This window comes from Tiliqua scincoides, chromosome 4 (assembly GCF_035046505.1).
Source record: "Tiliqua scincoides isolate rTilSci1 chromosome 4, rTilSci1.hap2, whole genome shotgun sequence".
NCBI lineage: Eukaryota > Metazoa > Chordata > Lepidosauria > Squamata > Scincidae > Tiliqua > Tiliqua scincoides.
The window spans coordinates 181686617-181714062 of NC_089824.1; the positions used below are offsets into that span (position 1 = coordinate 181686617).

At 44.4% G+C, this 27446-nt stretch overlaps 2 protein-coding genes across 3 annotated transcripts in view; one reads left to right on the plus strand and one right to left on the minus strand.

The window, feature by feature from the left end:
• TRAF3IP3 (TRAF3 interacting protein 3) overlaps positions 1-19627 on the plus strand; it is a 42635-nt gene extending 23008 nt beyond the window's left edge. The window contains exons 11-17 of the mRNA XM_066626005.1: positions 2190-2327; positions 8323-8458; positions 10152-10214; positions 11088-11147; positions 13501-13631; positions 17587-17700; positions 19337-19627. Of these exons, the coding sequence (XP_066482102.1) occupies positions 2190-2327; positions 8323-8458; positions 10152-10214; positions 11088-11147; positions 13501-13631; positions 17587-17700; positions 19337-19420 (726 nt within the window). The 3' untranslated portion in view covers positions 19421-19627. The remainder of the gene's footprint in view (positions 1-2189; positions 2328-8322; positions 8459-10151; positions 10215-11087; positions 11148-13500; positions 13632-17586; positions 17701-19336) is intronic.
• On the minus strand, positions 19583-25486 carry C4H1orf74 (chromosome 4 C1orf74 homolog). 2 transcript variants are annotated; one of them, XM_066626007.1, is made up of 2 exons: positions 25417-25486; positions 19583-20952 (listed from the first exon to the last, which is right to left on the minus strand). In XM_066626007.1, the coding sequence occupies exon 2, from the start codon at positions 20834-20836 to the stop codon at positions 20030-20032; it is 807 nt and encodes a 268-aa protein (XP_066482104.1). In that variant the 5' UTR covers positions 20837-20952; positions 25417-25486; the 3' UTR covers positions 19583-20029. The 2 variants fall into 2 exon arrangements, with proteins under 2 accessions (XP_066482104.1, XP_066482103.1); XM_066626006.1 differs by having other exon boundaries at positions 25217-25465.
• Between the last annotated feature and the right edge of the window lie 1960 nt (positions 25487-27446).

Here is a 27446-nt window from a genome sequence, read left to right on the forward strand (position 1 = left end):
CTGCTGCGTGAACCCTCTGGATAGCCTTAGGTAAGCCACACTGCCTAAAACAAAGACAGAGGCACATGGTTTGCTTGTGATATTCTATAATACTAAGCCTTACAAAAAGGCGAAGAAAACTCTGGGTAAAAGGCTACATTGTTACATGCAACTAACGGATGGATGGATCAATTAATTTAATTTTCAGCCCTGCTCTGGCATTCTCCAGGAACCAAGTATAAGCCCATAAAGTAGCACCTCAATATTCATAAACACAGCAACGCACCTTGTTGTGAACCTTTTTTATTTTTCTTATGCTCTCCTTTGAAAGCAGGACTCCGTCTCTCATATCTTGCAGCTCAAAGGTGGAAAGCAGTGAGATTGCTACCCTTTTACTTTTACACAAACACATACACACACCATTCCCATTGATTGCAAACAGGCTGAAAGAGATCTTTGCCTTTGAACTAGAGCTTTAGGGTCTAACACACAATGGTGAATTTGCAGTTCAGGGGTGTTTATTTAGTAAAGCCCTAAGACTGAAATATTTTATTCCCCTTTCTCTCCACTAGATGGCACCATATAGAAAGATGTGGCATAAGGTAGTAAAGACTTCTCAGAGGTGTTAAGAGAGGATATACACTTTCAAGGTGCACACAGATCTCCAGACAGAAATAGAGCTGCAGCTTTGTCACAAAGAAATCTGTGTGACAATTTGAGCTGCTGCTTATTGATTTCATCTGCTCTCATCTGTGTGACAGTTGAGTGCTATGATTAATCCTTCCCCCTGTGCTTTATGAGATACTTTCTGTTCTTCTGGAAATCAGTTTGGAAATACAGGTCCAACCTTGTTATACACAGATTTTTTTATACACTGATTTGACTCAACACGAATGGCCACTGTAAATGAGAAGGAATGTGCCGATCCCTAGAGAAGGGGAAAAATGCACCCCTTTAAAATCACAGTTTAAAAATGCTTTTCTTACTGTTGTAGAGAGACAGGGCCCAATCCTATCCAATTTTCCAGTGCCGGTGCAGCTGTACCAATGGGGCATGCACTGTGGTGGGGAGGCAGTCACAGAAGCCTCCACAAGGTATAGGAACATTTGCTCCCTTACCTGGGGGCTGCATTACAGCTGCACTGGTGCTGGAAAGTTGGATAGGATTTGGCCCACAGTCATGCAAATGATTATGGGTATAACCTAATTATCCAAGGAGTTTTCACCCATGGAAAAATCCACAGATTTTCTATCTCAATGTGATGAGAAGGTCCATTTAAATTAAAGGAAAACAGTTGTTTAACAATATCCTGTTAATGCAAGAGAGGGTAGTGGTTGACAATACATCAATCATTCTCTCTCCAGGCTTCACTCCAAGCAAGCAACCCCTCCCTTCCCAAGCTGTTGGGAAAGATAATCACTGCTGGATTATCACTGTTAGTGGAAGATAGTTGGGAAAGATAATCACTGTTGCTGTTGGAGAAGGGAGGGGTCGCTGGCTCAGAGTGAAGCCTTTCTAAGTGCCTGAAGAGCAACTGACTAATGGATTGTTTGCCTAATTTCTCTGTTTGACATCACAAATGTCAGCAAGGCTGTTTTTATTTCGCCTGGCAAAGGGACACTATTTTTAAAATGGATTTGTTTTAATGCGATTTTTGCCATTCTGGAAACGGAACCCTCAAGAATAAGGAGACTCAACCTGTAACAAGTGGCTGCATCTCACTGTAGCAGCACACTTCTTGAAGGTTTTTTACAAGTCAGTCTAGGATGGCATAAATAATGTGACTCCCAAGGGAAAGTCCAGTGACTTTGGCACAAGCAAAGTCAACAGAGCACACAGGCACAAACAAAGAAGAAGAAAATATGCAACAGGTAAAGAGAGAGTGGTGTCATTCAAGTAAGCCCATATGCAGTATTTCCCATCTATGTTAAGTTGAGTTCCCATTGGGTCTTAAAAAGAGAAATTAGGCCACTTGGGGCACAATCCTAACCAGGTCTACTCAGAAGTCCTATTTTGTTCAATGGGGCTTACTCTCAGGAAGGTGTGGTTAGGATTGCAGCCTTAGAAAAGCAGCTTTATCCACAGTTGATTTCTAACTATCTGCTCCTTTTGTCACTTGCACTAATAGTGCAAGTGACAATAGTGGTGTCACTATTCAAAAGGCATGGTTGTCCACTCTCATACTTGTATGTTACTTTTTTTTCTCCTAGAGAGCTCTAGCTGTCACAGAAGAAGACTGTACTCTCTGGAAGGAACACTACAACATATTGAAAGAAGACTGGAGCCTGCTGACTGACAAGCACATTGAACTAGAAAACAAGCTTCATGTCTTGGAGAACAAACTGCAGGTAACTTCCTTTCAAGGTTGTCTTACAGCCATCCTTTTCTCATCAGCAAGTCCAGCTAACTACTTTCCAAGACAGACTTTAGCTCAGGGCTTTTCAAACTGGGACGTCGCGATGCCCCAGCCTGTGGGCCCTGGCCTCTGCCCCCTTAAGGGACAGGGGCAGCCAGGAGGCAGCAGCATGATCCCCAGGATCATGCCGCTCAGGGGGCTGCAGGGGCTTGGTGCACTTACCGGAGCCTCCTGCGGGTGCGGGGAGCCCTGCAAGACTATTTGCAGGGCTCCCTGAAGCTGAAGAAGTGAAAGTGGAGTGATCACACTCCACTTCTGCTAAACCGGAAGTGGAGTGCGATCGCTCCACTTTCACTTTTGCAGCTTCAGGGAGCCCTGCAGGAGGTCGCACAGGGCTCCCCGCAGTCCCAGGAGGCTGCAGAAGGCTCTGGTAAGTGCAGCCAAGCCCCTGCAGAGTTTGAAACTCCCTGAGAGTTTGAAATCTACTCCCTTAACTTGAGAACAATGGTGACTGATGCCTTAGAGTTGTTGGGAGACTGAGGGCACAATACTAATCCACTTTCCAGCACCAATATAGTTCCGAGATAAGGGAACAAACATCTTGAGGAGTCCTCCCTGACTACCCCCCAACTGCAGGATGCAGCACACATCCCTTTGGCACAGCTATGCCAGTCCTGGAAAGTTGGTTAGGCTTTGGGCCTGAATAACTTATCCACTGTTAGTACTCATTCAGAGCCGCATGGTCCAATCTGTAGCTGTTTTGCTTAGGATGGTGGCTTTTCATGCTAACGTAAGGGGGTGATTCTGGTTCTAATACCTGATCAGGAGCACCGATGTGCCAAATGTATGGCAGAGCTTTATCCCACAAAAGCCATTTGTCAGGGCAACACTAGGTATTATATTAACAGCCCAATCCTAACAACCAGTGCGGAGTGCAGTGGCACCAACATGGCTACTACGGCATCCCATGGGTGAGTTTCGGCCTCCAGAGGCCTCCTTGAATAAGGGAATATTTGTTCCCTTGCCTGAGGGTAAGCCCATGCTGGCCTTTTCAGACTTGCACCAGCCATAGCGATGATGCAAGTCCATGTGGATCCATGAAGGTAGACTGGGCCTGGAAAGTGGGTTAGGATTTGGCAGGCACTGCTGCCGCAAACCCATCCCCTTCACAGCCCTATCTGCCCTTCTCTCTGCTCCTCTTACTACTCTGTTCTGCCCACCCTGTTCCACCCCCTCCCTCCCACCCATTATGTGCTCTTACCTGCAGCAGGGCCTCTGAGAGGAATGTCATCAGGGGTACCAAGTTTTTTGGGGGGCCCTTGGCAAAGGGGAGGGTGAAACAGAGCGGGGCGGGTGGTGATGGGCAAGGAGGAGCAAAACAGGGTGGGGAGGTGGAGACAGCTGGAAAAGTCTTTGGACTTTTGGTGGCATCAGCAGCTGGATACAGTAATACAGAAAACCAAACACACCCCTAAGTCTCTGTAAAATCTTTTAAGTATAGAAAATCATGTGGAAAATGAGCACCGTCATATTGAGGCTCCCACTAGATTGGAAAGTGTCCTGTGTGGACCAAGACTTGCTTCTGCAACAGCTGTAGCCCCACAGCTGTGTCCCTGAGCTCCTCTACACTCCTTCAGGGCAAGCAGAACCACAAGGCAAAGAGCTATTGTAGCAGGCTGGTTTCCTCCCAGATTTGACACCATGTGAAGGAGTGTCATGTCTGCATTCCTCAGCCCAACATGTATGGCTTGCCAATAGCTGCAGCTGCACGTTCGTGGTAGCATCTCCAGCATCCTATGTATGCAACAAGTCTGAGTAGATAGGAAAATGTCAGATCTCAGGAAATTTCTGGGCCCCTCCTTGGCTCCTGGGCCCCCTTTTGTACCCTGGGCCTGGGTACAAATTACCCCTTTTACCCCCCCCCAGGCCCTGACCTGCAGCAGTTGGCAGCGGGCATCTGTCTGCTCATAGCTGCATGGAGCTGACCACTCACCAGTCCCTGCAGTGGCCAGCCCAGGCACTCCAGCAAGTTGCATTTTGCAACTGCCAGAAAGTGCATTGTGCTGCCAGAATGCTTATTCCAGCGGCACAACCCACTCATAGGATTGAGCTGTCAATGCATCATTGTCAAGGGGGCGGGCACACAGGGCCCACAATAATTTGGATGCAATTCTCAGGGGGAAAACAGTGCAGAGGAATCACTTTGAACCTCAGTTCCAGTCCTGATTAGGCCTCCTTGCAGCTATTTTGAAGGTTAAAAATACCTGAAAGCACTAGATGACGTATCTGACAGCTTGTCTAGTTTGACTTCCTTCTAGAAGACAGCAAAGAGGCTGAAAGTTTGCCCTGCCCACAAAGCTTCATGCAAACCTTTTCCCCTTTCAAATCATAGCAGCATTTTGTTGGAGTTGGTGCAACTCCATCTGGTGTCCTGAGGGGGGCAGGATACTGTCCAGAAGGGGTCATGCTATTGGCCAGTGACCCTGACCTCTTGACCTGTTCTCTCTGTGATCCTTGTGGGGTGTGGCTCTAACCCTTTATCCTTCCCTTTTCCTCTGAGCATGTCCCCCTCTTGTCCTCTGACCACCGACCTGTTCATATTGGTGCGCACACCGATAGTGCACACCAGGGCTCTGATGCCCACGCCATTTGAAGCATAAGGCTTGCAGGGCAAAGCAGCTCCAGGACCTTGCTATCTATAAGTGCTAGCTGAACCTATGATCCTAATCAGATGCTGTAAATATACATGCAGTGGAACTGTGAGTAAACGACTTCTTTTTGCAACTTTAACAAGCCATTGCCTCTTTGGGCACAAGCCTAACCAGGTCTACTCAGAAGTAAGTCCTATTTTGTTCAATGGGGCTTACTCTCAGGAAAGTGTGGTTAGAATTGCAGCCTCTTTTTATTGATTAGCAGTCAGCCAGGTGAGGGAGGTTCTCTGGGTTGATACCCAAAGGGGGAGTCAGCTGCTTACTCTACTCTGCTTCCCCCATCACCAAAGAGGAAACTATTTTAATTTCCTCCAAAAAATAATAAACAATTTTGGGCAGTTGTAGCAGGTTCGTGTAGATCAGAAACATACGACCCTGCTATTATTCCATCATCTACATGGGTTCAACACTTCACAGACATTTTTTACGATAAGAGCAAATCCCCAGACGCCTACCCTGACTTCACCTCTGTGGATCTGCCTATCTGGCCTCCTGTGACCCCTGAGGAAATTAAAGAACTAATTATGCAATTGAAGCCAGGGAAGGCTGCAGGTCCAGATGAAATACCACCTGAGCTTTTAAAAGGCGATCCGGAATGGTGGGCCCAGTTACTTGCCTACGTCTTTACAGTGATTGACAGTTCTGGCCTATTGCCCAATGTCTGGCTTACAGCGACAGTTATTCCTATCCATAAAAAGGGTGACCCTACCACACCAGGAAATTTTCGGCCCGTTAGTTTGCTTTCTGTAATAGGTAAGATTTATGCTAAATATCTATGCAATAAACTTACTCTCTGGGTTACTTCGCAAGGCATCTTAGGCCCCGAGCAATCTGGCTTCTGTCGGGGCAAATCAACTTGGGACAATTGTTTGATCCTATCTCATTTGGCCCATAAGCAGGTTAGGATATGCAAGGCTCGCCTTTATGTAGCCTTCCTTGATCTGAAAGGTGCCTTCGATTCTGTGGATAGGGAGCTTCTTTGGTCCAAGTTGGAAAACATGGGGATTGATAAAAGATTGTTGCTGCTGATTAGGTCCCTCCATCTAAATACTTCATGCAGGGTTAGACGCTCCTGGAGTGGGAATCTAACTCATTCCATCGCTACCAACAAAGGGGTCAAACAGGGCTGTGTCTTGGCCCCCATGCTTTTCAATCTGTTTCTAAACGACCTTGCCCCATCCCTGAAGGAAGTAGATAGCCATTGCCCGAAGCTTGGCGCAAGCCAAGTGCCGCTACTTCTGTATGCGGATGATGCAGTACTGATATCCCGTACTAGGATTGGCCTAAAACGTCTGCTGAATCGCACTGAAGAGTATCTTCTGTCCAACAAATTGCAAATCAACTATGCTAAATCTAAGATAATGATATTTGCCAATAGATGGAAGGCTTTTAAGTGGTCTTGTAATGGCAATAAAATGGAGCAGGTTAAGCATTTCAAGTACCTGGGAATCAACTTCCATTACAGGCTCACTTGGGCTTTTCATCGTAAGGCAGTGCAGAACGCATCCAAACTGGCGTCCTCAGCTATTTCCCGTTTCTTTTTTACCTGCGGCAATGGTTATGTTCCAGCTGCTCTGGAGGCATTTAAGGGAAAGATTCTTTCCCTGGTCCTTTATGGCTCTCCCGTCTGGTATAAGGCTATTACCCAACCATTAGAACGCATTCAAGCCTCCTTTCTGCGGAAGATTTTGGGTTTACCCAGGTGCGTTCCCTACTCGGTTCTGTGTCTTGAGGTGGGGTTAATTCGGCTAAAGACGACTGCTTGGCTTAGATTACTGAAATTTTGGTTTAGGACTTTATTTAACCCTACCTCCTCTGGTCTAATGCTCCAATTATTGTCGGATTCAGTCCTGCCATTAGAGATCACTGATCTTCTAACCAAGCTCAAGTCAATAGGGCTGGACACTGTAGAGCTAGGCATGATTGGGTGTGATGCTGCTTACAGAATCGTCAAAGAAAGAATTCTTGACATCGAACAACAAGAGCTGTTTAGTGCCGCCAGAACCACATGCTCTCCACTCTATCTCCATGTTCCAATCAGTTTTGGGAAACTGGCCTCCTTCTTTTATCACCTGGAGTGCCCACAGGCTCGGAGAGCATTCACACTTGCAAGATGTAATGCTCTTCCATCAGCCGTGTTATCGGGCAGGTTCAGTGGTATTCCCTACTCGGAGAGGAAATGCAAGTGTGGTAGGGATTGTATTGAGACCATAACACATACCCTTTTCTACTGCCCACTTCATGACATCTCACGCAAGAAATATCTAGGCCCTTTGCTAACTAGGATGCAGGGCTGGGAGGACTCAATCATGCTTCAGTCTCTCCTTTCCACATCTGTCTCTGAGACCCTTGATAGGGTCGCTGCCTTTTTATCTGGGGTAATTGCCAGGCAGAGCTCTGGAACTCTGGGCAGTATGTGAGGAAAAGACTGATGTCTATGTTGTGGTGTCTTTGTATATTTTTGTTTTGTTTTGTTTTGTTCTTTCTCTGTATTTTATGCCAATAAAGGTCTACTGAACTTCCTCCAACACATTTCTTATAAAAGTGACTTTGCTCCTGCAGGGACTGGGATAAATGATAGCACAATTATATGCAGATGTATTCAGAAGTCCCATTGTATTCAGTAGGCTTACTCTAGGTGTAAGTGTAAGTGTGTAAGTGTAAGTGTAAGTGTAAACATCTATAAGTGTTTATAGGATTGCAACCTTAAAGAAATCCTAAAGTATATGATTTTGTCAAGGTTCCGACAAATACTCTGTGACCAGTTTGCAGTCACAAAATCAGCTTCAAATCATAAATAAGTGAAGTGTGTTCAAATTATTGAAATTAATCAATGTAAATTCTGATGTAAAATTTCTTTATTTTTCCCCACGTGGTGCATCTTTTTATGGTAGTTTTAATTTTTGAGAAAGTCACGCTTCTAAATAGGATATAGAACTGTTTCCTTTCATCACCAGTCATCATCATCATGATATCATTATGATATCATCATTAGCAGGGGTTGGACTAGATGATCTTTTGGGTTTTCCAACTCCGTGATCATGGGATTCCTGTGTTCTGGTGTGGAAGTACTCAGTTTAGTCACCAAAGTGTCAGCTGATATAATTTTGTCAGCTGTTCTCTCTCTCTTAAGAAGTGGAATAAGCTCTGTTGAATACAGAGGAACTGATTGCTTTAACTTCCTTTAAAGGAAAGTTAAATGAATGAGAACGTTCATGGATCTCTTTTCAGTTACTTCTTTTAACAAGCATTATTGTGGCTGTTTCCTAACTACAGTGGTCAGACACACAGAACTCTCAGCTGCTCCTAGCTCTGCAGAACTTGGAGAGTGAATGTACCAAGCTCTATTCAAGAACTGATATCCTACAAGAAGACTACAGCTTCACAACAGAGTGTCTCAGTGCAATGGAATGTAAGACATTTGCAGTGGTAACAGGAGACTGGATGGTGGCAGTTCCAGATCTTGGATGAGGAGGATGTGACAGTGGTGTAGCTAGAGGGGATGAAAAGCACTCCCTCGCAGGGAGCCTCACCATGTTGTGCAAGTGGCCCCTTCTCTTCGGAGCCATTTGCCTCAGTTTTGCTCTCCCTTCCAGAAATGGCTCAGAAGGGAAGGGGGCGGGGCCACTTCCACGCTGCAGTAAGGCTCCCTCAAAACTTAGTGCTTTGCACCCCCTCTAGCTACACCACTAGGATAAGAAAACTCTGAGGTTTTAAAAGAAAAGGAAGACATTGCCTGGAAGCAGCTTCCTGTTGCAAGCAAGTCATTTCCAACAAATGGTGGCAGTTTTAAGGTTTTGTTCAGTTCTTCTCTAGGGCCTAAGAACTGATTCAGATGTTGGTAGGGGGCACATGACACACATCTCCTGTGCTACAACACCAGATCAGAATGCACATGGTGGCTGGCTTGTTTGAAAAAAATCCTCTGCATCCAAAAGCCCAATCCTATGCATGACTACTCAGAAGTAATTCCCATTATAGTCAATAGGGCTTACTCCCAAGAATGTGTGAATAGGATTATAGCCATGCTGCACAATCCTAACCTGCCCTGGAGCAGGCAGGCCGGTAGGCCTGCACTGCATCCAAGGCAGGATTGGGGCTGAAAGCGACTCAGTCTGGGGAAAGGGGAATCCCTTCCCCTTAGCCCAGGTAAAGTCACAGCAGCCCCAGTGGGGCTATTTGGATCTGTGCCACCTCAAGAGGTGACACAAATCCGAGGAGCCCGGGACTGCCCTGGGCTGCCTGGGAGTGGGGTTAGGATCCGGCATAACTGTTAGATCCTGGCCCTGCTCCCACTCCCCACCTGCCCACCCTGGGAATGCCCACTGCCTGCCCTCCCCTGCCCCAAAATGCCTCCCTCCCACCTCCCCAGACTCCTTTGTCAGCTGAGCTCACAATTCACCCTTTCCCTGGAGCCCGCGTAGGTGGGGAAGCAGGTGCAAGTCTGTGCGCCAGCCTAACCCCACTTGTCTGTGCAAAAGTGCTTTTACGGTATTTTCACTAGGATGATGGGCCAGCACAAGGGACTTGCGTTGGCCCAAGGCACCCTCTGGATTGCGCCCTTAATCTCCTACTGGGCTGAAATTGTACAAATGGGTGACATCACTTAGCAAATACAGAGATGGAGGGACTTTCAAGCAAGCCATTTCCTGTGTGTGTTCTGTGATGGCTTAATCACCTGGAGAACTTTATGGCATGCCTCCCTATCATCAGCTCAAATGACTTCCTAGGAAAGCAGGAAGACTGCATATATAGCAAAATCTTCTCAGGGGGTGTGGGTCCAGTTTCTGCTAATGCCATGAGCAACTTGAGGATATGGAGCAAGTTACACAAGGTGTCCTTCTGTTTCCACATACGTGCAGTGGGTAATAACACAACTCTGACTCATCTGAATTGGGAAAAGAAAAACATTTGCAAGTCTTAAGGCCACAGCTCTCAAACCACAATAAAGGCTAGTCCTTTTGATTTCATTGCGTTAAGAGTTGGACACTTGGTATAACCTACTTAAATCTTAACGCCCACATGATACCAAATGTTGTGGAGCAGAAAGGGAAAAGGCCCTGCAAAGAGATACCCATCCCTGAAAGATTGTTTGTTCATTTCAGGCAAACTGAAAGCTGAAGAAGTACAGAAGCTAGCACTGGAAGCAACAATTAAACATTTGTATGGTAAGTAAAAGTGCCGCAGTCCAGAGAACTGGGCTGTGACTACTCAGGTCCACAGAAAATAGCCAGGATGATGTAGTGGTTCTGATGTTGGAAGATCCAGCCATGAAGCTTCCTGGGTGACCTTGAAACACTCATTCTGTCAGCCTCACCTACCTCACAGGGTTGTTGTGAGAAAAAAGAAGAAACCATGCATACTACACTGAATTCCTTGGACAAATGGCGGTATAAAAATGTAAAGCATAGATTGTCTTCACCTGTTACACTTTGGTACAGTACTGTACATTTGAAAATTCTTTGGGGAATATTGTGTGGTTCTGTGAAGGTGTACATGGGGGGGGAAGTAAAGGGATAACTGCATGCTCCTATTTTTACAACTGTTGTCATCTTAAGATAAGAGAATCACCAGCTCCTAAATGTTATAACAGATCCTGTGTCATTTATCAATGTGCAGACACCCATTAATGGACACCATAGGGCTGCTGATTACACAAGAGGAATGTTGTGTGTGGACATTGTTTCATGCAGGTAGACCAGATAGCAAGTTATTTAAGGTTCTGAATGATTCCCCTGTCATAGGCAGAGGTCGTTTTAACTATGCTAGTCCCCGCCTGTCCAAATGGCTAGCGGGTCATTGCAGAAGTAGCACAGCCAGTGCAGTCTACCAGCTTCCCCTTTTTCACTAAACTTGGAATGCAGGAAGATGAGCACTTGGTTTCAGGACAGTACTGCAGTACTGCAAAGTAGTATTCTCATGCCAAACTGTTTGAATTCTGCATCTAATAGTGGCAATGGAACACCAGTAAAGAAAAAGGGAAGCATATGGTGCGTGCAAGAACACTTGATATGATATATTCTGGTTTGTTTTCTTTGCAGATGTGATCCAAAATCAATCAAGAGAATCCCAGGCTCACTACCATGAGATGCAGAGGAAAGGTCAGCTTAATTGGTAACAAGACTTGTACGCATCTGGGATTCTGTAACTGGTACTCTAAGATGTTCTGCTCCCACATGATCGTCTGGAGCTAGAATTCCATCTTTCACATGCTCTAACATGATAGATATTTAGCCAAAAGATACTCAATTCTGTAAAAGGCCACTAGATATGTATCCCAAATTGTCAGAAATTTTAGCCTCTGTAGGTATTAAATCTTTTATTTCTTGGAACAAATTCCTTCAACAATAAATGTTTTGTCTCAAAGCTGATGTCAGTGGCACTGCTGATTTTTAAGACTTTTTAAAAGGAGGTGGTATAAATAAAATAGTTCAAGGGGATACACACTGCTGCTTGTTGACCACACATAACCTAAAATAGTAGCTTGGGAAATTATGATTCCACAGTCATGAAATCTGATGTTTTATTATATAACTTCTTCTGAAGGCTACACTTATTCAAGGATAGTAAAAATGAAGGTCAAAGGTTCTAATCATATACTGGTCAATGGAAAGCATATTTCAGTTTTTTTAATAAAGAAAAGCTTGAAGTACTCCAAGTGACTGCAAACACCCTGAAAATACTGTGACACAGAGCCAGCTTATTCACACAATGCTATACCTGTGTATAACATAGGTAAGGCAGTAATGGAGGGTTGTGCCATTTGCCAGGTGCACTTGTCCCACCTATAGGCCCACCTAATATCCATGCATTGAACAGAACCTTGAAACAGGATCTGCGTGTGTAGTGTTCGGCCCACATAAACAAAATCTGTATAATCTTGACTTCCCCACAGTTCCACTTTTGAAGGATCAAGTGGAACAGGCTTACACCTGTTGGATTCTATCTGCCAATATGCAAAAATAACCCACATACTGAATCATAAAAGCTTGAGGTTTCATACTTGAGTGCAATTTTTAAAATGGTTATTAAGTGTTAGGCTTACTTTGCATGTTATGCAATTTTTTGGGAGAATAGGTGGAAAAGCAGCATGCTTCATGCTACTCAAGAAGAAGAGTGTAAACAGGGCCCTCCTGCTTCCTTTTTCCCCTATTCTTTCACTGCATTGTATAACATGCAACACTGATCTTGCACACGGAGCATTTTGCAGCTGGGAGGGATCGGAAGGTTATCTGGTCAAATGTTCTACATTGAGAACCTTCATACTCACTCTTAACAAATGAATTCATTCTCATCTGGAAAAGTGGGGGATATATTCAAATAGCTCAAATAAGTGACCTAAGAAAAGGTGAAAAGCAACATAGCTACATTTATAGTGTTCTTTTTTTTACCTATGTAAATCATTTCTGAATCCAAAGCCTTTCTGAATCTAGTTGTTATAAAAAATATTTTTATTTACTTTTCAACAAAGGAAAGGTTGCAAAGCTGTTTTCATAGCAAAAGAAATGAGGAAATAAAAAGGTTCTCACTGTCTTTCAAAAGCCACAAGGTGACACCAGCAAATAGCCAAAGGAAAAGATGCTATGCTGGGGTGAATAGGGATAGTTACCCTCCCCCCATATAAGAGAGCCATTACTTTATGATGTGTCTCTTTGCCAGATTATTAGCATGGGTGATAAGACACACAGGTAAGCTATAAAGCAAAATTCACTTGTTTTCCCTCGTTGAAAATAATTCCTAATTTTGGAAGGTATTTAAGTCAGGGCCCAATCCTATCCAACTCACCAGCGCTGATGTAGCCACAGTGTAGCCCTGGGATAAGGTGACAAACATTCCCTTACCTTGAGATGGCCTCCATGACTCTCCCCCAAATGCAGGATGCAGACCATGTCCAATTGGCATGGCTGCATTGGCACTGGGAAGCTGGATAGGATTGGGCCCTCAGTAGATGATTTTACATGTATTTGTCATGTAGATGATTTTACATGTAGCCTCAAGTTTTATTCCCAACATATCTGATTCTGTAGCTGCAGTGCTGAAAATGCACTTTTAGACCCCAGAGTTAGAGCTGGTGACAATATCAGGCTAGATGGACTGTGTCGGTAAGATTTTTTCACATTTCAACACATCCTATCTTTACACATTTCCAGCAGACTACTACAGAAGAAATTAGATTAAATACCATATCATTCAAAACCATTGCAAAGTGACCTTGTCCAAATGGGTTGTGTTTGTTTTTTTTGTCCCACGAACTCCAGATTTTAATTTCTGCAGTAACCAGACAAGACAGTCCACCTTCAGAGTAATTATTCATTCATTCATTCATTCATTCATTTATTTATTTACTAAATTTCTACCCCACTTTTATCTTCCCAAAGGGCATTCAAAGCAACTGAAATTAAAGATACTGAAATTAAAGAATCTAATTCTAATCAGGTCTGGCTGTTTTTTCAGATGTGGGAGTAACAGTACACAACCAAGCCGCCAACCCAGCCAAGACCAAAGACCACAAGGGGGGGAACGAGAGCAACCTAGAAGACCAGCTGAAAACAAGGACATTCCAGTTCACAGCTAAGGAAAAAGAGGTGAGGAGGCGACTCGAGCACTTAATAAGATTAAAGGCTCTCCTTAGGAGATTAATGTCTATTTTCAGTGCATTTCAATGCAGAAATGAAAATGCAGGATAGCTGTTTAGCTATGCAATGGGCTGCTGTTCAGGCTACCCAACAGATGTGAGACTGCAGAGTGCTCAGGTAAGCACTAGTCTGAAAGGCCCACTTTCACTTCCCTGTTTCAGAGTTAAGAGTTCTTCACCTGAAATACTTGTTTGAAGTTGCCTCGTGGAAACCTCAGAATTGTGAATGTTTATCCCTTAAACAGAATTCAATTTGCAGAGTACTGTGCTATCTTGATTGTGATTCTTCTTTCACAGCAATCCTGAGAGTCAGACTAACCTGAAGCAGTCACACCTGCAATACAGCCCCCGTTTCTCTTTGTGATTTTTTTTTTAAACAAAAGGACAAGGAGAAAGAGAGGAAAGCAGAAAAAGAGCCAGGATGGTGTGGTTTGGGAGTTGGACTTAAACCTGGAAGATCCAGGTTCAAATCCCCACTCAGCCATGAGGCTTCCTGGGTAACCTTGGGCCGGTCACTATCTCTCAGCCTGACCTACCTCACAGGGTTTTTGTGAGAACAGAAGGAGGGGAGGAACAATGTGCAAACCACCCTGAGCTCCTTGGAGGAAGGGAAGTATCAAAATGTGAAAAATAAATAAAATAATAATAATAAATGAGGAGGGGGGGAGAGAAAAAAGATGTATACTGAAAGAAAACTGGAAAAATGGGCCTCATGTTTCATATTTTAAGGACCAAACAGAGTAGGAAAAGTCAAAGATTTATTGAGATAGATCACTATTAAACGTAACGTACAGATGAGGAACAAAAGCTGAGAGACTTGCCCCAGGTCATCCCTGAATTCATAGGAATGAGACTAGGAGCTTAGGGCACAGTCCTAACCACATCTACTCAGAAGTAAGTCCTATTTTGTTCAATGGGGCTTACTCTCAGGAAAGTGTAGTTAGGCTTGCAGCCTAAGACTCCCAAACCTTGCTTCCTGCTCCTTGGTTCAACTTGATTCTCCAAAGTTGCCATGACAAAGTTGTAGCTGTTTGATGTTTTCTTAGCCCAGAAACAAAATGTCCAGATGAGACTGAAGTCCCATAGATTTCAGTGAAGCAAGTCAGTGTGCTTATGGTTCTATCTTATAGGTGGCTACCAAGATGCTGATTGGGGAACCCCATGGCTACAGAAGAAAAGCCACTCCCACAGACTCCAAAGAAGCTTTTATTCATGTATAAATTGCACAGGGAAGGGTGCTATGGAACAGAACAGTGGCATGGGTTTAAAACTCCACTTGCCCTCCATGATCCCAATCCAGATCTACCAAAAAAGCAAGCATGCCATGCTACAGAGTGGCTAATATCACATCTAGTTTGCTCCTTATGCTCAAACTCAATGTAATGATGTATTGATATGTTTAAACCCAGCTCTGCCCTTGTGAAGAAGACAGGTGCGTGGGTTCGGATTTTACCAATAACATGGTGCAAAAAAGCACTAAGTGGGGTATCCCCAGAGCTATCCTCTCTAGAGCTATTGTCACCAAGCATTTTCCCTCCCAGCCAAGCTCATTTTTTGTATCAGCAGAGAAAAACAGTAGGGGGCAGAGCAAGCTGATGGGATGCAGCAATATGGATGGGAAGAAATTCACCATCCCCATCTACACACATCCGTTGCTTTTACAGTCAGATGCCCCCATCTTTGTGCACACAAAATCTGCCATAGTTGCATCTGGTTTGGCCACAAGCAAAGCGCAGACAAGCAAGGACACAGCTAGGTCTACACATGTGCATTCTTTCGGGTTTGAAACAGGTTGTCTTTCAGTGGCTCCAGGAGGCAAAACGTGTACAACCTTAGAGTTTTAATTAAAAGATAGATGTATCAGTCCATGGTTGTAAAATATTTTTACCACTATGTGAAGAGGCTGGAAGTTTAATTACAGACTGCAGGCAAATAAACACTGTAGATACTATCTCTTTCTTTGATTGTTGCACACGTACCAGGAGTCACTCTATTTACAAAATATCTTCTGAGAATATGCCAGACATAATGCCTGGTGAGCTCAGGAGACCAAGAAGGAAAACACCCTCTGAAAGATAATTCAGGCATTTTGAGGTTATTGCAGTGTTTGTACTTTCTGAAAATACATAGTCACAGCAAAGTTGGTGTCATGAGCTGCTACAAAGCCAAGTTGTGAATCAGGACTTCCCAGGTTTGAATCTCAACTCTACCTGGACTCATGAAGTGGCCTTAAAAAAAGCCTGTCCCTTGCAGCCTCAGTTGCAATATAAGGATAATAAATGCTTACAGGGTCACTGTAAGGATTATATCAAGATAATGCATGCAAACCACCTGGGACATTCAAAGGCCACCATACAAATGCTGTGTACTATCAAAATTGGTATCAGTTAAACAGAGCTCATCTGAATGATCTACATCCAATAAGGAGCAAGAGTCTCCTAGGCATTTATGGAACAAAATGGACCATGTATCGTCTGTACCAAGTGACCCATTCTGATTGGATGAGGGTAGTTTCCACCAGTTAGGACACAAGATGTCAGTCTGCTGTTCCACACAACCATCAGTTCCCATTGCAAAGTCCTGCATGTCACACCAACTAGCTGTGTGCAGCGAGCACCATGTGCTGCAAGCAGGAGCATGCAACCACCTGAAATGGTTGGCAACCTTCAGTCTCAAAAGACTATGGTATAAGCCTACAGCACCCAGTATTCCCAGGTGGTCTCCCATCCAAGTACTAACCAGGCCTGACCCTGCTTAGCTTCCAAGATCAGACGAGATCAGGCATGTGCAGGGGTATGCACAGCAGCTGCACACAGCCAACTGGTTATAGACAGAGAGTTGGCATGTGTAGGGTTTTAAAGTGGTTGCTTCTGACTACCACGGATCTAAGGCTCCAAAACCTGGCCTTGAAGCAAAACAAAGCCTGTGAAGGAAAGATTATTGTGGGCAAAGGCTTCAAGAACGTCCACATTTGTTCAGGCATAACCTTGCAGAATACCCAATGTTATATACAATTTTGAGGTTTGAGACTAATTAAAGACTGCAAATAACTCTGTGTGGATAGTGTGCTCTAATATTTGGAACTGACTCCGTGCACTGATAACACAGGCCAACACACATTTTGCTTCCTTAAACATTACACCAATTCCTCAGTATATTTGGGGTGCTGATTCAAAAAATGGCATCCGTTTTGCCCTATCACGTCTAGTTTTGGAGACACGGCATTGCCTCTTTAGTGAATGGTTCAAGCAGCTTCCTCATGAGGAAGCCTACACCATGGCTTCCTCATGAGGAAGCTGCTTGAACCATTCACTAATGAGGCTATACTATATCTCCAAAACTAGATGTGATGGGCCAAAACGGATGCCATTTTTGGAATCAGCACCAAAATTCATATCAAACCACCATAAAGTTTGGCAAAAACATTTCTGACCCTCAATTTTGTAGGCCTGTGTAATTGGTACAGTTTTCCCACTTGGGACACAATTTTTCCATAGGTATCAAGCTGAACTGCACCACAGGCATTCAGATGCTGGTATTGCATATGTGAAAATATCCCTACCATTTGTTGTCACAGTACCAGCAGTTGAGACCAGGTACTGTTGCTTCTTTGAAGATCATATCTGTTCAGAAGAAGGGGGAGATGTGTGGTACCAGTTTATCCAAAACTGTCACATTTCTAAGAACTACGTAGAAATCATCAACATTACATGCTGCATTCACTGTATTCATAGACATAGAAAGAGCACTTCTAGCATCACTTGTGAAGGAAGTCATTGGTACCTTTCTAGGGGTTCCAAAGGAGTGTGTGTGAGCTTGTGGAATAGCTGTGATGCCAGCTGCATCAAACTCATGGGAGGGAAGTCAATAAACTTTTCTAACCACCCATTTCCTTTCTTGCCCAGTGTGCAGATCTCCGTTGTGAACTAGAGGTCCTGGGTGACGAGTATCGCAGCTGCCTGGCCAAGCTCCACCAGTGCCGAGATGAGCTCAATCATTCCCAGAGCAAACAGGCCCAAGTAGGAGTGGTTCTCTTTGAATGCCAACTTTTTCAAGCTGCCACCAATTGTTAATATCATCTGCAAATATATTCAACTACAGTTTCCCACCCCACAGTGTCCATGGGTGGAACTGGGAAACTTCAGAACTAACACACACGTTTGCAGCATATAGACTAGGTTTATGACTAACTAACCTAGGTTAGTAATCTGGGCATTTGAAATCAGAGATACAAAGACCAGAAAAGGGCAATTATAGCCAGTGCTATAAAACTAATCTCATGTGCCTGGTTGTTAAGAATATAAGAGCCTCACTGGATCAGGCCAAAGGCCCATCTAATCCAGCTTCCGGTATCTCACAGTGGCCCACCAAATGCTTCAGGGAGCACAAAAGACTCTATTCTTTCTCTCAAGTTTGTTATAACAAGTAACTAGACATCTGTTTAAACAAAATGTTGCACACTGGTTTCTAAAAACAACTATTAATGGAAATTGCTGGATCTTTTTGGAGGAGTTCCACAGGAGCCACTCCTGAAAAGGCCCTGCTATGTCTCAGTCAGTTTAACTCATCTGTAGAAGGCAACTGCAACTGGGCCTTCCCCTATGATCTCAGCAGAGGCATGGGCTGACATAGTAAAAGGCATGGGCTGACATGCTTCTTAGATCACAATAGACTCCTTCACTTTATTGAGTGAAATTAAAATATAAATTAAAATGAATAACAACCATTCTGCTTCTCATGGGGCCCTAACAACCATCATATAAAACAGTAACAACATAAATGATGAACAGAAGTCAACTAAACAGCAACAGCAATAATCATGTCATTTGACTCAGAGAAGTTAACATGCAAAACTGTACAGCTAGCACAGGAAAAGCGTACAGCTTGCCTTTATGTCCTCAGTAGGAAATGAGCAGTTGCATTCTGCACAAGAGGCATTTTCCAAACTCTGTTCAAGGGCAGTCCTGTGTGTAGAGTTCGATCGCTCAGCTGAGAACACAGAAAGGTTTTGCACATGTGTGAGCTCGGTCCTAGCCCAGTGTTTTCCCACCAGTCACACTTCACCATATGGCAATTGGTACTTGGCCCCACTGCCATGGTGACCATGTGGAACTGCCCTGCCTGGTCCAGGTCTGCTGGAAATTGAGACAGCTGGGATGGTGGAGCACCACTGGGCAAGATGTGGTCTACAGCTGCCTGGCTCTTCAAAAGTGGCACCATTTGGGGAAGGAGGGTACAGAGCAAAGCCTCAAACATGGAGCAGACTGCCCACTGTTGTGTACAGCTCACATCTCTGGTTGCAGTGGTGGTTCCCACAAAATATGAGACTGTACTTGGGGATTTTTAAAAAGTTGGAAAGCCCTGCCTGAGCACCTGTTGTGATCAAGCCAGATTTTGATCCAATTCAGAATAGACTGAAATCTGACATGTGTGTGTGTTTGGCACAATCTTGTGCTGTGATATGCTCAAGATACAGAGGCAATCGACACATGGGACAGTGTGGGTCACATGGTCCCATCTGGTCACACGCTGGAACAAATCATCCTGGATTATACAGAAGTATAGAACATTTTACTACAGAGCTGAAATGTTAATTTCTATCAAACGTACTCCTTTGTTAACATTTTATGTCATTCGGTTTCCTCTTTCTTTCAGAGACGGCCCAGTTACTGGATCCCTCTCCTAATGGTGGTAACAGCAACAGCTGTAGTCTCATACTTGGCCAATTTCTTACCTTGAGTACTCCCTCTGTTTAGCTTTGCTTACGTTAAATGATTTTGCACTAGGATGTTCCAGGTTCCTTCTCTATTGAACATGTTTTTTAATGTCTTATATTGTTTTGAACTGCTCTGCCTGCTAAAGGAGTTTGTTGGTCTAAAAACAATTGAAGACAAGCACGACTGCCATTTAGTTCTGTTTTTAATTAAAGGTGACGTTACAAAAGGAAGTGTGTCTGTCTGGGTTGCCCACATGCCCCAGGGTTCTATATCAGTTGACTCAATTGTCAGTCTTTTAAAATGGTACAATCTGCAATCCAGTATGCATTAGCTGACCATATAGGAGTTGGGTCCCATCTCCACTCTGATTAGGAAAAATCTGCTGGATCTTTTGTGGGTGGAGTTATATGGTATTTCATTGAGAGGGAGGACAAAGTGCAAAATGGCCTTTGACAGCTGTGGCACTTAGCTCCTTTTCAAGAAGCCTCACCTACTGCTGCCAAATCCCCAGCAGTATAGCCCAAGAACTGAAAGGAAAATTGCACTTTTTTTGTGCTTTTTTTCTCTTAGTGACAGTTCAACTGGTTGCTATCCAGAAAGACTGGTACTTGCCTCCAATCACAGCCCATGCTCACAAGGCCACTGCTGTTAGAGTAATGACCTCATGCTTAATACAGAGATCTGTAAAATCTTTCTGAGCTCTGAAAGCCCCCTTCAGATTTTCATACCACGCATCAAGGCCAATTTTCATGGCAGGATATAAGCTCTCTGGGATACTGAAAGAATAAAACGGAACTCTGAAATTATCATTTATCCTACTGAATGTGGCTTCGATAGTGAACACCCTTAGTGGCACCATAGGAAGACAATTATCAAAGCTCTTCTGAGCAGGAAAACTGTAGGATGCGGGATAGCCCAGCAATACACCAAAAAGCGTACATAGATTCCATTCAGGGGCAAAGACTTCACTGGAGGAAAGCAACCGGGATGCACCTGCTGCCACTGCTTTAATATGATTCAGTATTTCAGATATATGGCCTTTTATGGCAACCACAACTTCTAGATCACAAATTCCAGGGCACGTTCTGCAAGCAGAAATATCAACGAAAGGAACACTGTTCTGAAGCAAAAGCATCTCCAACCATTCCAGCATCATGTCCACGTTGATGATCAGAACATTATCAGCTATGCTCAGAACATGTAGCCGGCATTCAAGCTGACCGATGGTCTGAAGCTCCTGAACGTAGCTCAGGATCTGGGTAATTCCAGCAGAATTATAATCGTACAGAAAAGCAGGTTTCAAGCCATCGGCTACAGCCAGAATCTCCCCGGCCAGTCTCAAAGAGGTGGAGGAGGGTAGGCCTTTTCTCTTCCCCAATTTGATGTGATGCTGAGCTGCAGCAAGGAGCAGGGAAGAGAAAGACTCGGCCATTCTCATTTCTGGGTTAGAAAATATTGTTCTTCGACTGGGTTGTCTTAGGGAATTCCTGAATCAGCTCATTGCCCTTTGCCAGAGCAGCGTGGCCTTTTCCCATCTCATACTTCAGCCAGATCCTAGGCGATAATAAGATAACAATATTAATTGCAGTTCACACAAAAGCCTCCCATGCACTTTTCAAACCTTTTTTCTGATAAATGCATGTTTTCTTGTTATTGTCCAAATTTAACTGATGCTAATCATGTTCTGGGTAGATTTGTATCCCATATATGTTTTGTACTTAGATTTATTTCTAGACACATATATCCTGCCTTTTCACCAACAAAAGAGCCCCCAAGGCAGTTCACATCAATTAATCAGCAAACCACCAAACATAAATAACAATTCAATTCAACAACAACAAAAATAACCAGAAGCAGAAAGCAAAGAGCTGCAGGAACAAAAGTAAATGGGGGGGGGGAATGAACTCAGGTAGAACACTATGGTGAAGCAAAAAGGGTTTTACCAGCCACTGAAAGTCCATCAGAGTGGGGGCTAAATTAGCTTGTAGGGGTAGGAAGTTCCATAGACAAGAGCCTGCATCCAAGAAGGCCCTGTCCTGTGTCCCAAACAACCATGGGGATTGTAGTAGTGTGCATCAGAATACTAGTTGCAGGGAAACTACAGTAAGAGAGAAGCATGCCTTTCTGCTTATGGACATCTCAGAAGCAGCTGGTGGGCAAATGTGAGGAGCTAGACAGGATTTCCACCTGGTGCAACAGGGCTTTCCTTAAATTCTTATTTCAGAAGGTAGGGGTACAAAACACATAACTAGAGAGGGCAGCAGGTTCACATGGTGAAAAAGACTCCATCAGATATCTTGGCCCCAAATCTTTAAGGGCTTTAAAGATTATAACCAACACCTTGAAATGAGCTAAGAAACATACTGGTAACAGCACAGATGGAAAGGAGCCACATGCACAGGCCCCTATAAGGACCCTTTCTGCCACATTCTGGACCAGTTTCTAAATACTTTTCAAGGGTTGCCCTGTATAATGAGTGTTTCAGTTGTCCTAACATCAGACAGTCCCACATCCAAACCCACAAAGGAGACTTAGGGCCAAATCCTATCCAATTTTCCGGTGCCAGTGCATTGGTGCCAATTGGGCATGCACTGCATCCTGTGGTGGGGAGACAGACACAGAGGCCTCTTCGTGGTATGGGAAAATTTGTTCCCTCACCTTGGGGCTGCATTATGGTTGCACAGGTGCTGGAAAGTTGGATAGGATTGGGCCCTTAGTTTGCTCCTTTGTAACAACAAATATTAAACTACAGTACTATATTTGAAGACACTATGTTTTGGATTTTACTTACTATCACAGCATAAAACTTGTGCAGCCATATTGACTGAGCAATGAACATCACTGCTCAACCTTTGCCAATCATCCTGTAGTAAAAACTTTCTCACTCTTTCAAAAGAACAGCCTTGGTTGAAATATGGTCAAGATAAGAAAACCCTCACAGCATTCCCTCCCCATCCTGTAACTGGTTATTATTGTAAAATAACCAATTACACTTCCGAAGCATTGTGATATAGTGACTATATCATAAAGATTAGGAAGTGTAATTAGTTATTGTTTGTTTTGCTTTACATTCGTTTTTAATTGCATTGTGGAAGACGCCTCCATGATCCCTTTGGTGAGTCTAAAAGGCAGCCTAGAAATTTGAAATGAATAAGAAAGAGCTGGAGGGGGTAAAAACATGAACTAACTATTATGATTGATGATTGATGGTATGAATTATGAAAGATAAACACCACCAGTTCAAGGTCACTGTCCTTGACAAAACGTACAGAGTAAGCTTGGGGAAGTTTTGTAGCCCAATTACTTACACTGACCGGAATGCAAGGTAACCCATCTGCAACGTTAATTGTCTTTGGGATACATATCTCGCCAAGAATATTTTTTTCATTTATAGACAATAAATGATATATCCAAAGTATCGCTGAGTGTGTTATGTAACAAAGTATTGATGACAATGTGTTAAAGGGGCAAAGTTGCAAAACTGACTTGCATGTTTTTGCAAGAGTTGTGTCTCCCAGATAGCAAATTACCCTTGAGTTAAAATTAACAGTAAGAGGTGTTGTCCTTACTGGTTGTCCTTACGTGAGGACAGGGTGAGAAAAAACGTTTTCTGGCTTCAAATATACATAGCTCACCTTACGTTCTGCAACATAAGACACTTCTTTCTAGCTTTATTCCTGCAAAATCCCTTCACACACATAAATTCATACACAATTTAGATTTGAGAACTACCTCACAAAGAATAAACGCCTTGGGACACACCTACATAAGAATGTAAGAAGATCCCTGCTGGATCAGGTCAAGGGTCCATCTAGCCAGCTTCCTGTATCTCACCAGATGCCTCAGGGAGCACTCAAGATACACAACCTCTAAAACTCAGAGGTTGCATATAGTCATCATAGCTTGTTACCTATGATGAACTTTTCCTCCATAAATTCCTGGGTGAAATATGTTGCTGCAGAAGTGAAGGCAATCGGCAAGAGACTGATGGGTTGTATGCATTTATAAGGGGATTTGTTGGTTTTATTTTCATAGATCACCCTGACATTCATTCCATGGAAAGACAGGGTATAAATCTTCAAAAGAAATAAAGCCAAGCCCAGGATGTTGTAAAAAGGAGCTATAATACCAAAGTTTGTACTTCACACACCTGCAATGCCTCATTCAAACTACAGGAGTCACGTGACATTCCATTTTTGAAGGTGTGTGCAGTTACTGTTTGGAAGGAAATGGAAGTCAATAGTCTCACCATAATAAGGGTTGTAAAATGGTTGCTGTAACAAATGCCTACTTGAGTTGGAACTATGAAATGGCCCAACTGTGCCTTTCTCTTGACAAAGGTTGTCAGCAAAACATGACACACATGCCCCCCAAATGAGAAAATTCACATTACTGAACAACCACCATCAGCACACAGCCTTTTTCCGATACCCTTAATCCCAGTACTCAGCATCAGGGTCTCTACACCACTGGAAAATCAAGAAGCAGCAGGGTCTGTGTGTCATGATATGCTAGCCAACTACATGAACTAATTCACAGCCAAATCCTATCATTCTGTCATTGGTGTTATCTGCTGTGATGACCTATTTGCATAGGCAAGCCATCATTTAACATCTGTAGTCATCAAGTGATGAACATGCATGTGTGAATCAGTCTTTCTCCAGGCAAGAGCCCACTTTATCAGATGCATGTAATATCAATTAGCAAACGACAGAGGCAGACTGATGGGAGGGAGAAAAACAGAGAAGCAAATATGATGCTACAGGTCCAAACAATGCAACAACTATCCATGTCACTTCACTATACAGAGCACAGTTAACTAAGATCCAGTCAGAACGGGTCTGACTACACTAGATAAACTTTAAATCAGCCTTTAAATCCTGGATCTGGTTTTCCCAGGGCTTTCTTTCCAGTCCTTCTCTCCCACCAATTTATTTGACAGTGACCTTTAGGAAGGACTTTAATTGAGCTATAAAAACATTTTTATTTTGTTTCACTTCTGGATGATAGTGTCATACTGTGTTTGATGGATTTTATGCTAGTTTTTAATTATTTTTCTTTGTCGTGGTGCCCTCCCTTGCATCTGACATTCTGATGTGGACTACTTCTAAAATCAGGAGGTTACACATACACATCATGGCGTGTAACCTGTGATGGACTTTTCTCCAGAATTATGTCCAGCACCCTTTTAAAGACATTTAAAGGCCAGCTGCTATCACCACATCCTGTGGCAAGGAGTTCCACAGACTAATTACAGACTGGATAAAGAAATATTTTCTTTGGTCTGTTCTAACTCTCCTGACACTCAGCTTTAGTGGACACTCCTGGTTCTGGTGTTGTGTGAGAAGGAATGCCAGAATGCCAGATGCAAGGGAGGGCACCAGGATGAGGTCTCTTGTGCTCCCTGGGCATTTGGTGGGCCGCTGTGAGATACAGGAAGCTGGACTAGATGGGCCTATGGCCTGATCCAGTGGGGCTGTTCTTATGTTCTTAAGGAAAAGAATATCCCTTGATCCACCCCCTACATAAAAATTTTGTATGTCTCAATCATGTCCTCCCTCAGGTGTCTTTTTCCTAGACTGAACAGCCCCAAATATGTAAGGAAACAGACATTCTTACACTGTGACTGTTTGCCCCCCCCAACCCAGGATGCAGCGCATACCCCACTGGCATGGCTGCACGCATCAGTGCAGGAAAGCTGGGCAGGATGGGGCCCTAACACAGACAGCTGGCCCCCTCTTGAGCCTCTCCCCCCATATACCCTCTGCTGGATTTCCTACCCCCCCCCCCCCCGGAGACAGGAAGAAAGGCAGCCCGCCTGGGGGTGCCCTGGCTGCGCTCTGAGCATCATGCGCTGCCCAGGGCTGTGCGCGTCTGGGGAGGGATGCTGCGCTCCCCATCGCGTGCCACACACAGCAGTGCTCCGGTTGCTCGCGCATCGGGGCGCGCCAAGGCGGCTGCCAGTGCCAAGGTGCCCCCACCGGCCGCCCCGGAACCCTCTGCGTGCGCCACACCGACCTCCTCGCGTCCAGTCGGCCATGCGCACTGCGCCGCCACCGACAGGCAGGCTCCAGGTTTCCGCTTCCCTTGCGCAGGGCGAAGGAGGCAGGCGGGGAAGGGGGGAGGAAGGCTGCCCCGCTGCGCCTCTCTTAAAGGGACAGCCTGCCGCTGGGGATGCAGAGCTCTGCTGCCGAGGGGCGGTGGATGCGCGCAACAGCCAGCCAAGGCGGGCGGGCGGGCGGCGCTTCAGCAGCCCCGGGCGAAGTAGAATCGCTCGCCCGAAGGAGGTGCCCGGGGGAGCAGGGCGCCCACACCCCCAGCCGCCGCGCAGGAGAGGTGCAGCTCAGCGGGGGAGGCGGAAAAAGCTGCCCCTGCCCAGAGGCCCTCTTCGGATCTGGCCACCGCGTCCGCGCACCGTAATCTCAGCAATCACACACGCAGATCACAGCAAGGCACGCACACACAGCTCAGCAGCGCGCACACCCACACTTCAGCAATACGCCCCCACACATCTCAGCAACACACACACACACACACACACAATAATCTCAGGTTATAGATATAATTACTAGCAGGACTATAATTGTGCTTTTTGGACACGTACACACACGCACACACACACCCCCAAAAGGGTGGCTGCTAGTTTCGGATTCTTGTCTTTGTCCTTTTAATGTGATACTTTCAATTGCTGCCTTGTTTTAGGTGGATGTTTCATGTTGATGGTTTTTGTTGTGATTTTCTATTGTATGCCCCTTGGAATGCCCTTCAAGGAGATACAGCGGGGTAGAAATGTAATAAATAGACATGTGCAAAGTTTGACTGAGTCAGGTAAGGGCTAGTTTTAATTGTGGCAGCTAAGAGTTGAGCATGACTGTGTGGTTTGTCATTGTTACTGTCATAAGAAATGTATTGTTCACATTTTTCCCAAAGGCCTCCACAAGGCAGCACAGATAGGGATACCAGGGGTTGGCTCACAAGATGGTGTGCCACAAGCTGGCAGCTGAGGTGTGCTAGATGCTGCCCTCTCTTAACCTGGTGATGTACCAGTCTCTTTTCTGGATTGGAAAGGGAAGAGCAGGGCAGGGCAGAAGAGAAGAGTAGTAGGCTGGTTTCAGAGCCAAGGCTTCAATACAGTCTAAACCAGGGGTGTCAAACACATTTCATACCGAGGGCCGAATGGCATTCATGATGCCTGCTGAGGGCCCAGAGTGATGTCATTAGGCAGGAAGTGATGTCATTAAACAGGTCATAACCAAAAATAAGCACTTTTTCTCACTTAGGAATTCATTAGCTGCAAATGACAGAAGAGAAAATACATAAATCGTGATCATATTTCAAGATAAAGGAAAGCCCAATTTTTGTGCGGGCTGCCCTTTCAGCGGTAACACCTCAGCACTGCTCAGCAGCTGAGAGCCTGAGGGCTGGATAAAAAGCTTCCGCGGGCCACATCTGGCCTCCCAGGCCTTATGTCTGACATCCCTGGTCTAAAACTTCCTGTATAATTCTACTGAAGTCATTTTACTTGAAGTTAAAATGAAGCTTTATTATCACCTAAGATGGCAATATTTCACACATTTATTCAGGAGTAAGTCCCTCTTTGTACTCACTACACTAGATTTACACTGATCTTAGGCCATCATATGGGTAGGAACACTCTGGAATCTTATGGAAGGATTCAATTCTGATGGAAACAAGACATCTACCCTAAGAATCAAAACAAAATAAGAATAAAGGTGAGGATAAACCACACTACATTCCCCAAAAGCAATATTGCAACAGCACAACATCAGGATGCTGTGCAAGTAATGATAAAATGAACTTTTTCATATATAGCACTGGTAAGTCAACCATACATTGGTTAGCATATGAATTCAGTGAAAAATGACTATTCTGCACTCAAAACGTCCACCACTGTTTTCACATGTGGCATCTGAGACCCTTAAAGATGCTAACATGCATATCAGATGCATATTCTACCTAAAGACGAGTTTCATTAGGCCACCTAGCAGGCATTAGAGCTGCTCACATTCCTTGTCTCCAAGTTCCTT

Excerpts from the sequence above, each read along its gene's own strand:
- C4H1orf74 (XM_066626007.1), bottom strand. The coding sequence starts at position 20,836 with ATGAGAATGGCCGAGTCTTTCTCTTCCCTGCTCCTTGCTGCAGCTCAG.